Source organism: Pangasianodon hypophthalmus, chromosome 8 (genome assembly GCF_027358585.1).
Source record: "Pangasianodon hypophthalmus isolate fPanHyp1 chromosome 8, fPanHyp1.pri, whole genome shotgun sequence".
NCBI classification, from domain to species: domain Eukaryota; kingdom Metazoa; phylum Chordata; class Actinopteri; order Siluriformes; family Pangasiidae; genus Pangasianodon; species Pangasianodon hypophthalmus.
The window spans coordinates 12,095,803-12,110,454 of record NC_069717.1 but is presented as its reverse complement, the minus strand read 5'-3'; the positions used below and the strand labels follow the sequence as shown (position 1 = coordinate 12,110,454).

The following is a 14,652-nucleotide window of genomic DNA, read 5'->3' as shown; positions in this document are numbered from 1 at the left end:
TGAAGCTGTAACCTTTTTTTTATTATGATTAGTTTTGCAAATAATTTTACCATCATAGTAATTGTCTATAATAAAACCTCTACAGCTCTGGCTTAAGCTTTACCCTACAGTCAGTCACAGTCTGCAGTCTACCATGGAGACTCGATACAGCAGAACCTCTCTATCTCTAATACAGGACCAGCACTATGCAGCATCTAATGGATATTGCACTCATAATGTGCTTACTGAGACATGGGCCATGTTTCCACTGTGAGGCTATTACTACCTTCAAGACATTCACTTTGCACTAATGTGATTTCCGGTAGCTGGATGTATTTGTCTTTGTTGTTTTCATTTCACAAAAACTAAAGACAAGCACTTTTGTTGAAATGATTGTGACATGGTCAGTGTATTTGTTATATACTAAAAGTCTTTGTATATCCAACTGTAGACAACAGACAGACACAGCCACTTTATATTAATAGTCTCTAGTAGCCAGAGATTCAAAATTAAATGAGATAAAATACTTGACATACAGAGTTGTGAAATAGTACATACATGTTACATATAGTGTATGGCACTTAAAAAAGGACAAAATGAACAGGCCATATTCACAAACAGGAGTAAAGTGGCTAGGTAAGAAATAGGTACACTGATACACAATTTAGTGTGCTTACATTATACATTATCCTAACGAAAGGTATTAGAGGCGCATAATGTAAAGTCAAGGCAGTTCTCTGGGTTTTGTGTCACAAACGTCTCTACATATAACAGTGTATTCCTGAAAAAGAGCATATAACCTACTGCTTACTGATACAGTGCTTTGTTGCCTCCATAGGTACAGTCTGTGATGGCTTACTGAAGTTTCTGGTCTATTAACTAACTTCTTAATTTAATATACAGACCTATTGAGACACATTGTAAACATATCTTCAAGATTTCATATGACAGAAACATAAATTACAACAGATAACATTATAAAATGCTCAACATCTTTTGTCACAAGTGGAATCCAGACAACAGCTTAAAGAACACTATATAAAGAAGAATGAGGCCCAGTATGCTCCCTGTGATCTACTTTCCCACAGGTTATTTTCAGCTTTAGCCCACATGATCGACCTAAACAGGCTCTTCAAGACCATCTGCATATCAGAGCCAGTTGTACTAAATTGATACACCTAATACATGTCAGCATTAGAGCCAGCAGTGTTAAACTAGAGGAGTGACTTGGGCACTTCTGATAGAAGAACAAGGAAATCAGACAAAATGACTTGCTGGTTAAGAAAACACTGTCTTCAAGGTAAACGTTGTAAACAAACACTGAAGCAACACACAAAAGCACAGATGTACTGCCCATAAAATGCTGAATGATGAACAGATTAATAAAATACTGCCGCCATCTAACAATATCCAAGGACTGATACTCAAGGAAAACAGATGACAATGGCTGAAAAGCCATTAGAACTTGTTTGGGTGTTGTGTCTCTTGCCTAGGTGAAGCATGTTTGAAAGCAACAGAGACACTGGCCTCTTCCCATAGAGATCATGATGGTGAGGACGTCACAGGATTTTGGCTTCAGCTGAGGAGGCGTGTATTAGGCCTGAACTGCCCACTGCCTGCCGCTGTCCATCATAGCTGCTCTCATTTTCCAATACTTTTTTCCTGAGATGATGCTGTGCAAACCAGATGGGCTCTCCCCTCTTTCAGAAAACAGAATCTTAGAGGTTTTAGTCCCTTATTACACAGATTGTAACTGGAATGCTCTAAAATACTTCCATTGCTAGTGTCCTCCATATAATTTTACCATTGAGAATCAGTGTGTTTTGAATTAGCCTGCCTTTGACTTCACCCAAGTGGGGTGAAACCAAGAATGATATGGCTGTCAAATCACTGTCTTATTTCACTCTAGGCAAACGTGAAGCCAGAGTATTGAAACTATTATGGTGTCGGGATAGAGTTACATGGTATGACAGCTGAATGCTACATAGAATGCATGTTGTGTGGAAATACACGTTGAACCAACATTCTGAAATGTTCATTTTGTGTGCTATATCTGAGGAACTCTTCCAATGTGTTTATCACGTTCATTAAAGCCTATGTGACACTGGATAGTGACATGCATAATGAATATGTCAGATTAGACTCTTTTGCCAAAAAATAAACCCAGTGCTCTGTCCTTTTTTCTGATCAAGATTACAAGCATCTTTTGGGGACTTGGGTTATAATTAAAGATGGGCCCAATCGTTTAGAAAACATTTTGACAATGGGTGACTCAGCAATGACTAAAGCTAGCAAAAGATGCAAATAACCCTGAACTTGAGAAGGTTTGAGAATCAGAGATGTTTGAAAAACAGTTTTGGTTTTTGCATTATGGACTGTCCTGGTGTATTGGGGAAAGCAGAGAGATGCCTTATTCTATTTTAAGAGGTTATTAGCATTCAGGAAATGTCTCTGTCTCTCTGGTTGTCATGACAGACAGCCTCATGCAAATGGCATTGTGCAAATAATAGGCCATATTTTCTGACAGAGAATGGCAGCCATAATGTGATTACGAGCCATTGTTTAAGGTATACATTTGCTGTGCACACAACATGCTGATTTAATTTACTCTTAAGCTGGGGATTACAAGAAATGCTATTGTGCATCTGGCATTAATTTTCAGTGATCCTTGGGGATCATGGCAGCCGGCATGTCAGTTCTAATTTTTGGTGCTACAACTACCCAAACTTTCAATAACCAAACTTGACAGGATGCTAGAAGACGACATCTATCCAAAACAAGTTTTAGCATTTTGTCCTAAAATCCAGCATGTTTTGTTCTAAAATTCAGCAACAGCTGTAGTCTTGTGGTATTATTGCAAGTGTCTATGGAATTGCAATGCAAGTTGAACTTTGGCTTAATGTCACCTATTCACTTTACAGCTTATTCCTTATTAACAACAACAACAACCAATATAAATGTAATGGTAATGCAACAATTGGATTTTCTCTTTTCCAATTTTACTTTGCTATTAAAACTGACCCAGGTTTCCTCTACGGTTTGACGTATTGATAAGCTTAGAGGTGCTGAATTTCTACAAGCACATTCAAATCTTTGCTACGTCCTTTCAACTGCACTTGACAGTGTTCAGCATTCACCGTAATGGTGGTTAATGGCATGCCACTCCTCTAGCAATGACTCATGACTGAAGTCTATATATAAAGTGGTGTTGCTGGCACGTTAGCATTTGGGGAAGGGAGGAATAAATATTGTAAGTATTAATGGCTACAGGACACAAAGCTATAATCTTTCTACTCTCAGCAGTCTAAGAATCATATTATATGGTTTATATGGTTTATATATTACTAAATATTAAGGCTTGCCAGTGCCTGTTCATGGAGAAATTATTTTTGCCATGTTCCCTATGACCTTCCCCACTTCTCAGTGACACGTTACTACTACTTACTATATATGGCAAGACCTTTTCACAGTATATACTTAAGTGCTACAGATTAAAATGCTGGAAAGGCTTCTCTAACTTGTCCTTGTCAAATTCACAAAGGAAAGCTATATAACACTGTGTCTTTAATTAGCCACATGCTGAAGGGTGCAAACTGCATTTCTGCTGCTCTTTTTCCAAAGATGTCTCAACAACTCATTGCCTCTGGACAAACCTCACACAATTTGCATCCATCACAGTAGGCAGCCCAGTTTCAACTCTGGACAGGATCCATTCAGACCACAATGGGTGTGTCAGAGAAGACTGAGCTAATAGAGTCTGCCACTGATTTCTTTCTCTTTCCTTTCCCATGTTTAGCCTCATCCTCCAGCTCCTCTTCCCCATTGCGATTCACTTTCCCATTCTGGCCCTGCAGGTCCTTGGGATCTATGAAGGCAACATGCCTGTTGGGCTCTGCTTTGGTTGCCAGATCCTCGTGAGTTGGGGTGGCACTGAGCATAGACGAATGAATACTATCCTCGTGATTGTTCTTGGACTTCCCTTGTCCTGGACAGCAGAAGCACCGGCAAGGGGTCAAGTACAGGTAGATGAGCACCAGGACCACACTGACCAAGCATCCCACCAGAGTTGTGTATGCTGTATTGAGGGTCTCGCTGTTTCCATTAAGAGTGAAGTTATGTACCTTCACCCACACATACAGGGTTTCATTAAGGTATTCGCTTACAGCAAAGCAGGTGTACTGACCAGAGTCCTCGAGTTTTACTGAACTGATCTCCAGGCTGCCGTCTGGCAGAACTAAAGCAGTCTGGTTGTTTCCAGGTGATACTACTACATTGCCAGGTAACATCCAAGTCTTGGACATGTCCCGATGCCGTGTATCACACTTGAGGACCAGAGACTGCTCCAAAAAGGCTTCCTCCACTGATTCATTATATGTGCTGCAGTTCATATGCACGTTTAGCTCAAAAACATGCAAGATTTTCTTATCAGGCCCTGGCAGTATGCAGGTGTAGTCATCTTTGAAATCCACAGCTGAGTTTAGTCGTCGCATATACCAATGTGCCATCAAGCTGTACAGCTCACAGTCACAGATGAGCGTATTATTGTGGAAGTAAAGTCCATTCTTGAGCCAGGCTGGCAGGTCCTGCAGGTCTTGAATAGGGAGGACTTTGATCCGATTGGAAGACAAGTCCAATAAGCTCAGCTTTTCCAGTCGCGTCTTGTCCTTAACCAGCTCCAGAGGGAAGCGGGCCACCTGGTTCTGGCTCAGATAGAGCTTCTGCAGTTTGCTGAGGCCTGTGAAGGCAGTGCGGTCAATCTGGGAGATGTGGTTGTTGTAGAGCAGGAGCACCTCTAGATACTCTAGCTGTTCAAAAATGTACTCATCCAGTTGGCGGATGCTGTTAGAGGACAGGTCCAAGTAGCGCAAGTGCTTAACATAATCAAAAGCTTCAGTAGAGATAAAATGCAAGCCATTGTGGCTCAGTAAAAGGTTGTGGAGTTTGGGGAGCTTGTATGTGGTCCACTCTGCACGTAGTCTGGTGATGTCATTATAGCTCAGATCAAGCACTGCTGTGTACTTGGGCAGGTCAGATGGAACAGTAGTTAAGTTCATTTTGGAGCAGCTCACAATGTTACTGGCACATATGCATGTTTTGTGGAAATTCACTATTGAGCCGTCGGTCCCTGGTATATGGATAAGAACCAGGGAAGTGCAGACAGCCCACTTAATGAACAGTTCCATGGAGGATGGCATATCTTCCACTCTCTCAAGAGTCAAATCTAGTTTTACGATGATATAAGCTGTACTCGACTTCTTTACACGCAATGAAGAGATCAGCTGAGTGAGCTGATGGAGCTGCAGAGTATAAGCTGAAAACAAAAACAAACAAAACAGATCATGTATTGCTGAAATCTAAGGTGGTTTTTTGTTTGTTTGTTTTTTAATTTAACAGCGTGCATTTAGACATTTATGGCACTTCTGTAGAAAAGTGTATCCTCTTATCTTGCATGCATACAGACAACCCAGAGGCATTTAAGCAGTTGGCTCATAATGAAGATCAATTTAAGTACACTACCATTAAAAGCAAATTCATATTCTCAGTGAAACGTCCTGCAAACAGCGATCGATAGAAAACACTTGGGGAAGGAAAGGTGAGATGTTATGGCCTGTAGTGCTCCTAGACAGCAGCGTTGCATTGCACCATTTCCCATATGCACTGTCCCATCTTTCAACGTGCCCATGTAATGCAATGTTCTAAAACAAAACCAAAACCAAAATAAACAGAGAAAAAACGAATTGTGCATGTAATCCTACATTACCTCCAGAACGTTCCGCCTCGGGTTACGATACATCAAGGATTGTATGTAAATAATGCCCAGAGCTGGGGTTTGTTTATCCATTGCCCATCACAGTAACGTGCCATGCTTTTCCCATTCAGAAACAAAAGCCAGATGGAGATACACCGAGAGAAAAACGGTGTGTTCGTCCAGGAGACAAAACCAATTTGCCCCGACAACGTTTCGAGCACGAGATCTTTTTTTTTTTTTTATTTTTTTTTTATCGCAGTTGAACTCGGCCAAGGATAAATGCGCAAATAGTTACGACATTACGTAAAGAAAGGACGCGCTCAGCGCCGGTCTTATAATCCGCGAGACATATTATGGCAAATGTGAATAAATCCATTTCAGATGTCAATTTAGCCAAAGCGTCCGAAGATCCATGAGGCTCGCAGATGCAGTGTGTGACAGGAGAAGAAATGAGCTGTGCTCGACCCCTGATCAGACGCCACACTGACTATCTGATGAGCAGCATCTCTTCACGCGCACTCACTTGCCGGGGCGCATGAGCAGTCGCGCGCTTTCGCTCAGCCTTTCTCACATGCATAAAAACGCTCCGGTTGCAGCCCGGATTTCATTCACATAACCTGCTCAGACGTCTATCTTCTCCTGAAGCTATGCAATCCTTTCCGAATCCTCCTGATACGCCATTTAATCCTGACAGGAACAGATCCGTCACGTGGTAATTATTCTGTTAGGGGGTCTGTTTTATATGTGTCATTGGGCAGTGGCACAATTTTTATAATTTTGCCTCTGTACACCACCACAATGGATTTGAAATGAAGCAATCAACCTGTGATTGAAGTGTAGACTTTCAGCTTTAATTCAAGGGGTTTAATAAAAATATCGCATTAACCATTTAGGAATTACAGCCAGTTTTTAGTGTCCCTCCATTTTCACAGGCTCAAAAGTAATTGGGCAAACTAACAATCATAAATATTAGAATTTATTTTTCAATTCCTTTGCAGTCATTGACTGCCTGAAGTCTGGAACCCATGGACATCACCAAATGCTGAGTTTCCTCCCCTGAGATGTTTTGCCAGGCCTTTACTGCAGCTGCCTTCAGTTGCTGCTTGTTTGTGGGTCTTTCTGCCTTCAATTTTGTCTTCTGTAAGTGAAAAGTATGGTCAACTGGGTTGAGGTCAGGTGACTGACTTGGCAATTTAAGAACAGTCCATTTCCAGCCCATCTGGACTGTGAAGTGCCGTCCTATCAGTTTTGCAGCATTTGACTGAATCTGAGCAGAAAGTATAGCTCTGTACACTTCAGAATTCATCCTGTTACTTCTATCAGCACTCACATTATCAATAAACACCAGAGACCCAGTTCTTTTGGCAGCCAAACATGCCCATGCCATAACACTGCCTCCACATGTTTGACAGATGATGTGGTATGCTTTGGATCATGAGCCTTTCCTTTCCTTCTCCATACTCTTTTCTTCCCTCCATTCTGGTACAAGTTAATTTTGCATGAAAACTGGTTAGGCTTTTTTTTTTTTTTTTTTTTTTTTTTTTTTTAGCAAAGTCTAATCTGGCCTTTCTGTTCTTGACTGTTACCTGTGGTTTGCGTCTTGAGGTGAACCGTTTGTATTTACATTCATGAAGGCGTCTCTTGTAGACTTTGTAGACTTTGACATGATATGTCTACCTCCTCAAGAGTGTTCGTGACTTGGCTAGATGATGTGAAGGGATTTTTCTTCACCAAAGAAAGAATTCTGTGATCATCCACTTTAGTTGTCTTCCATGGTCTTCCAGGACTTTTGGTGTTGCTGAGCTCGCCAATGCATTCCTTCTTTTTAGAACGTACCAAATTGTTGATTTGGCCACTCCTAAAGTTTCTGCTATCTCTCTGATAGGTCTGTTTTGTTTTTTCAGCTTAATGATGGCCTCCTTCACTTGCATCGACACCTGTTTAGACCACATAGTGAGAGCTCCCATGAACAGCTATCAAATGCAAATTGGAATTCAGACTTTCAACACTTAAAATCAACTCCAGACCTTTTTGAAATTATGAGGAAACAGGCCACACCTGGCCATGAAACTGCTCATCAGTCATTTGTCCAGTGACTTTTGAGCCTGTGAAAATGGAGGAACTGTGTAAAAAAAACTGGCTGTAATTCCTAAATGGTTAAGGCAATATTTTTGTTAAACCTCTTATGTTAAAGCTGAAAGTCTACACTTCAATGACATCTTGATCGCTTCATTTCAAATTCATTGTGGTGGTGTACAGAGGCAAAATTATGAAAATTGTGCAAATACTTATGGACCTGACTGTATATCACTTACATAATGCATAAACAGACTGCAAATGATTACCCAGAATTATGGCATGCATGCATAAGTATCCTTCCCCACCACTTCTTGAGTGTTACAATATTGAAATTAAATGGATTTAATTGGGATTATACTGTACATCATGAAGCTACATTGCCCATAATACTGGTCTAGAGCAATACTCATTCAGGGACAATGTATGCTATATGTACCATTTAGTATGCAGCCTGACAAAAACAGTGACTGCCTCTCAGTCTTCATAGTAATATACTATAAAGAATTAGGATGCTTGACAAAAACAGTATAGAATAGAAGGAAAAATGTCACACATAATTTAGAAACATTAACATACACCCCTTTGCCCAAATACAGTGACAGAGTAATGTTATGACTATGGCTTGCTGCCCACATTAGCTTAGCTATGGATATTCGCCTGGAATGGGACTTGCCGTTTTTGAGTTATGAATGGTCTATCTTCCTTATACAGCCTATATTGTCAAACAAGTGACACACCAAAGTGTCAGGAAGCCCTTGAAATTAAAGTAAACCATGAAAGCAGTTAACTAGCCCCAGCTTCTGGATTGGATTGGAGAGAGGGAGTTCTCTTCCCTTCACATTAGACAGGCCCAGCTGGGGAACAGAGAGTAGCTCCCACAGCTTGCTCACACTCACTCTCATGGGGGGTTGTAATTACACCCTGCGAGACAGCATTATATTAGGCTAAATTCGGCCGTGGGCTTTGTCCAATGCGTTCTGCCCTCATTTCTAAATGTTTCACATGTTTATCATCCACAGCAGTTGCACAAAGTGTAGAAAATGTCAGTACCTCAACAATATCATTTACTTCTTTGAAGTTATAAGGGTTTTAAACAGCTCTTTAAGATGATATATACACCAGAAGTCTCTCGCAGGGACAGCTGGTAGTGAAATGGCACTCCAGTTATGTTTTAAGCACAATCCTGATAGCAAGAACCAATAATTAACCAAGAAGAAGCCTTAAACTGTTCCTACTGAGTTCTTTTTCATTTTAGCAACTCAGTAATTCATAATAGTTACTAAATAATATACTTCAGATTAATACAATCTTCAATAATAAGATGGAAGTCTATGGGTCTTGAAGTTCTGATATGATTTGTGAAACAAATGCAATACTGTGGCTTTTCTCATACTTCTACAGGCTAATCCTTTTCTTGACCATCAGATAAACCAGGTTTAATGGGAAGAGATCAGTGAGACCCATTAAATCTCAATATTTTAGGTGCCATTGTCAACACTAGGTTCTTACTTCTTTACTAATGATTATTAATGAGCAGATCCCTTATCATACCTCTTCTTCACCTATGTATAAAATAGTGTTAATTATGAGAGTGATACTGTTGGTTGGACAGGCCAATGTGTCTAACTGACCAAGAGTTAGTTGAGTGTAAAGTTATTTGTGTGAATACAGAACTCTTAGGCTGTTTCCAAAAGTTTTTTTTTTTTTTTTTTTTTTTGCACACACAAAATTACTTATAAACTTTAGCAGGAACAAGGCCAGGCACAGTACTGCAAGCCATTAATACTTTCAGTGAACCTGAGATGACTCACCATGGTTTGTTACTACACTTCTCATGTTTAGTTAACTTGACCATGTAAATGCATTACATTTGCATTTAAATGATTAATGATCTGTCAGACTCCAGCTCCTATTGTGAATTGGATATTGTTGCCTGGTAACTGTCGTGATCTTCCATGTGCAGTGGTTATTGGATAGTTTTGTCTATGATGGACGATGGGATGTCTGCATAGGTTGAGATGGTGGGGAAGAAAGATGTCAAAAGATGGTCCTCTCTACTTTGGCACAAGGCCTTACATACTGACGTTCTGTTCTTGTTGCCTGCATTGACATCAGCAAAAATAAGAGCCTCAGCTTCCTCCTTTATAATGCCTTCCTCCTTTAATCTTATCTTTCATTATTCTAAATCTACTATAAATACCCATATACTTACTTGAGACATTGAGCTGAAATTGATATATTTAACATCCAGATTGGATTGCATCTTTGGAGAGGATGCATATGATTGGAGCTCTTGAAGACAGCTGCAACAAAGAGAAGATCACAGCAATCTGTAATTTGTCCAAGGACATGAGGACATGATCTAGGGTTTTATGTCCAGTTGAGATTCATCATAAAGCGGGCATTTTACTAGTGAAAGATCATTTAGAATGACTGTATAGAGGAAAATGGTGGAAGTGACCCATTAAAAATGTCCTTTTACTGAGAAGAAATCATGTTTGAGATTAGAATGAACAGCATAATGATACATAATATAGTTTATGTTTTCAACAAGTAAACACCAATCACTAAAGCATAGCACAAAAATATTCCAAAAAACAAATTTCAGCAAAGCAGTCTTTCAATTTTTTTTTTTTACAGCATAGCCAAATGTGTTAAGGTTAGAAAAAAACAACATGTATTTGTTACTACACACACACACACACACACACACAAATTTAATTTCATTTTATATAAATTCTATATCATAGTGAATCTGTGTGTATGTGTGTTTGTTTTTATACACTGTATGTGCTAAGTTGGTTGTATTGGTGTTATATGAGCCTCTATATCTCACTGCACCTGTCATGAATACAATGGGAATAATAGACACAATTGGCTTTTAAAAGCATTTAAAAATGGTGCTTATTTATAAAAGAATTCAAGTGATTCATGGAACCATAGCACTGCATGTGGTTTTCCTTTGGTGGCAGTCCTCAGTATTCTCATTTGATCAGGGGCCTCTCCAACAGCTGTAACAGAGATATGTGTGTGTGTGTGTGTGTGTGTGTGTGTGTGTGTGTGGGGGGGGGGGGGGGGGGGGGGGGGGGGGGGGTGTGCATGTTTATAGGAGGGTTGAAGGGAAATATGATCTGGGATTATCTGTAACACAAGCAGAGACGGGCAGAAGTCTAGTGTTTCAGATCCAGCATTATGCATGTAACCCCTGCTCAGTGGTATTTGACAGCAATTGATCTGAAATCAGTTTGTATCTGACATTTCAGTTGCAATAGCACAATAGTGATGTGCTCTTGAATACTTGAATAATTGTATTTCCTTCCTATACTAGAGTATTATTTTGGGGTGTACTTATACTTCACTTGGGTGTTATTGAAATTACAGGTTGTTCACTTTCTCTTAAAATGTGCCAGAGCTAATGTGGTAAATTGTTTATATGGGGTCATTTTAAGTGGATCTCATGAACTTGGTACATTGACTTCTTTCATTTCACTAGGAAGCTCCACAAACACAGGAACCAGCATTAGAATAAGGCTAATACAAGACTTTCCCAAATGTGGCCTTTTTTTTTTTAACAAAGAAAAAAGTTCAAGAGAACCCCCTTTTTAAAATGTGTCTCTGAGCTGGACTTGCTGTCTAGCCATTTTGTTAGCTGCTGGAATCAATGCTAGTCTAGCCTTGCATTAGCAAAGAAACAGGTCTAACTTAATTAAAGTAAATATAGCTAGTTAATGTTAGCAAATTAGTGAACCCCTTTTTGAAATTTTTGATGGAAACAAAGGGAACATCTCATTTTTTAAGAGTATGTGAAAGATATTTTCAGATATTGATATTCATGTCTTGTTTTGCACCTTTGAACCAGTCTGCTGTAGCAACTAGGCCACTTCCACACTCTGTATTATGTCAGCATTGTGCATTTATCCAGATAATGCCTAAATAGCATCCTTCTGCTAATCACATAATAATGTACGCTTTCAATCTCAAAATTTTGATGTTATTGGTCACATCACTTCATCTCCAATAAGTATTTTTGTCACTGGAAGCCTATTAGAGGAAAATAAAATCAACAAAAAGAGCACAATCCTGTAGGATGATTAAACTGGCTGTTACAGCCTAACAACAACTACAGTTAGCTAGAAAGTCTCACTTTATATTTGCATATGACAGTACAATGAAGTTTTCTATAAATACATTCTTGATCCAATATTGTGATCATATTTCCATGCAGATATTTGGGTGAAAGCTACTTGAAACCCTTCCAAAAACTGAATCTGTAGAAAGTTCTCTATAGTGTTTGCTTTGGCAATGACAAAAAATTCCAATTTTCCACTGTTCTGTATGAAAAGGCATTAACGACTATGAGCTTAGTCACCAAAACACACAGACCGCTCAGGAATAAAGTCTTATAATCTATGAGAACAGTTATTTAGGGATTTGTTAAAATAAATATTGGAATGTTTAAGTAAGCGGTTTTTAAGCCTGCATTGTTTTAAATGATGAATTTTGTTGCTCTTCTGTTGACTTTAAGCTTTTCCTCCTGTTATTGCTTCTCTGTGATAATGTTTTAACTATCTTGATTTGTGAGCTTTGCCAGTGAAACTTGGCAAGATCAAATTCACTTTGTCCCATTTTCTTGGCTTATATATCTGTGAGATTTTCAAATGTGTAACCATGTGTTAATAATATTTCTCAGAAATAGAAAAGCTGTATTTTTCTTTTTTTTTTTTTTTTTTTTGTCTAAGTAAGACTTTTTTAATGGCCACATGGTTGGCCAATCACATTTCAAGTGTAGGTAAAGTGGTCTAGATAAAGCCACCAGCTGCATCTACAGAAGTGATGTGGATGCAGCAGAAACTTCACTAACTGGGTAGAAACCATCCGCTGATCCACCAAAAGAACAGTCAAGCAGCTCAATAGACATTCTCACTAATTACTAAATAAACAAAGGCACAGCAGACAAAATGTGTTCAACCCTGAGACAGGGATACCTTTTGGAGACTTGAAGACAGTCAAAACTATTAGTTCATGGTGATCTACTGTATGGCTGCTAGTTTGTTGAGTGCAAAACAACATATTGTATAATAATAGCTAATATAATTGGGCTTAGAACATATCAGCCCTTTGTTTATGTCCTTTAGCACTCAAGCGCTTAGCAACAGAAGTTGGCTGTCCATGCATCCAGACATTGCAGGTCTTTGTACTAAGCCCCGTAAAGGCACCAAATGTCAACCTCTCATTTACTTTCATCATCACCACACGGCTCTGAATCCATCCTGTCAGCTGGGTATTAGGTGCATTCTGTCATAAACAACCAGCCTATAGTCACAACGCTGTGCTACTACAAATGTAGCAGCTGAAACACTGCTTCTGTCCTGCTGCTAATTCCTTATTACATTTTTTCCCCAGCACTGTTCTTTCCAGCTGAACAAATCCATCTCAGTCCATTAGTGAGTGCAGATAGGAAACCAGTGACTGTGCACTACCGGCCATCCAGTCACCCACATCCTGCTCTAATAGCTGGAATTGTGTCAAAGGGAACAGAGCATGGCACATGCTCGAATTCTCTGCCTGTTGTTGCAGGTAAAAAGTGACTTTAAATGTACTCTAGGAGTGGATATTTTCTACTACATTTTGGGGAGAAGAGACTTTTTTTCTCCTTTGGTTAGATCGTAGACAAGGTCTACTACAGCTGAAAGTATATGTGAAATGAGATATTTCCCTTGATAGTTATCTAATGACCTTCTTGTCCATCCCTTTGGAGAGGATGATCTTGACACTGAGCAGTTAGTTTGAAGTGCTTATGGTAAGTAACCGCTGTGCATGATTAGAGACACTGCTCCATTTTGATCATTACGACAAGCCTTGTACTGTCATGTCAATGCCAGAATCAGCATTGCTTCACACAGAGCGGCCTACAAACATGGCCACAGACTACAACTCCCAGAACCGAGATGACATTCACATTCACCATCCTACTGATTACACACATCTGGACTCATTTACGCAATCATGCCAAAAGTATATAAGGACACTCATTCCACCACCACAGTGCAAAGTACATGTTCAGTGTTTCTTACCTGGTGAGACCAAGCCTTTGTCTTGCCATTGTGGTTTCTGGTTACAATTCCTGTTCTGGTTCTTTGGTTTATGTCTTTGTCTTTTTCTTTTGCCCTGGTTACACTGATTGCAAATCACCTGACTACTGCCTGTATCCTGACCTCGGTCTTGCCTTATGTTTTGGATTTGTTTGCCTGTTGTTTTAATAAAACTCTGGACCTGCAACTGTCTCCGTCTCCACCACTTGACATGTATCATACTAATGTCATGAGAATGTCAAGAGACTTTCAGGGGTCTCTTGATTGCTCTCTATCCAGCGAGCATATGTTAAAGGACCTCATTAACAGTTTAGACTCATGCATTTTGAAGTATTCTGTTCATGATAGTAATCTGGAAATTAAGTTTCAGGAATATGTTAGTGCTTGAATTTTATGGTCATTTAGAATAGACATCTTATAGGCTGTACAGTCGAAGAATGGGAAAAGATTCATGTTACTGGCTGATAGGAGTGGAATTAGAAGAAGAAGAAGCAGAAGCAGGCTTTATTTGTCACATATACATTACAGCACAGTGAAATTCTTTTCTTCACATATCCCAGCTTGTTAGGAATCAAGGGTCAGAGCGCAGGGTCAGTCATGATACAACGTCCCTGGAGCAGAGAGGGTTAAGGGCCTTGCTCAACGGCCCAACAGTGGAAGTTTGGCAGTGCTGGGGCTTGAACGCCTGACCTTCCGATCAGTAACCCAGAGCCTTAACCCCTGAGCCACCACTGCCCCCTAAAAGCGGTGAGT

General features: G+C 39.7%; 1 protein-coding gene across 1 annotated transcript; it reads right to left on the bottom strand.

The window, feature by feature from the left end:
• On the bottom strand, nucleotides 1–6,487 carry amigo1 (adhesion molecule with Ig-like domain 1). The gene is made up of 2 exons (XM_026929291.3): nucleotides 5,741–6,487; nucleotides 1–5,290 (listed from the first exon to the last, which is right to left on the bottom strand). The coding sequence occupies exon 2, from the start codon at nucleotides 5,172–5,174 to the stop codon at nucleotides 3,693–3,695; it is 1,482 nt and encodes a 493-aa protein (XP_026785092.3). The 5' UTR covers nucleotides 5,175–5,290; nucleotides 5,741–6,487; the 3' UTR covers nucleotides 1–3,692.
• Between the last annotated feature and the right edge of the window lie 8,165 nt (nucleotides 6,488–14,652).

What these genes read in the sequence shown, in the direction of transcription:
- amigo1 (XM_026929291.3), bottom strand. Translation starts at nt 5,174, where the DNA reads ATGCCATCCTCCATGGAACTGTTCATTAAGTGGGCTGTCTGCACTTCC.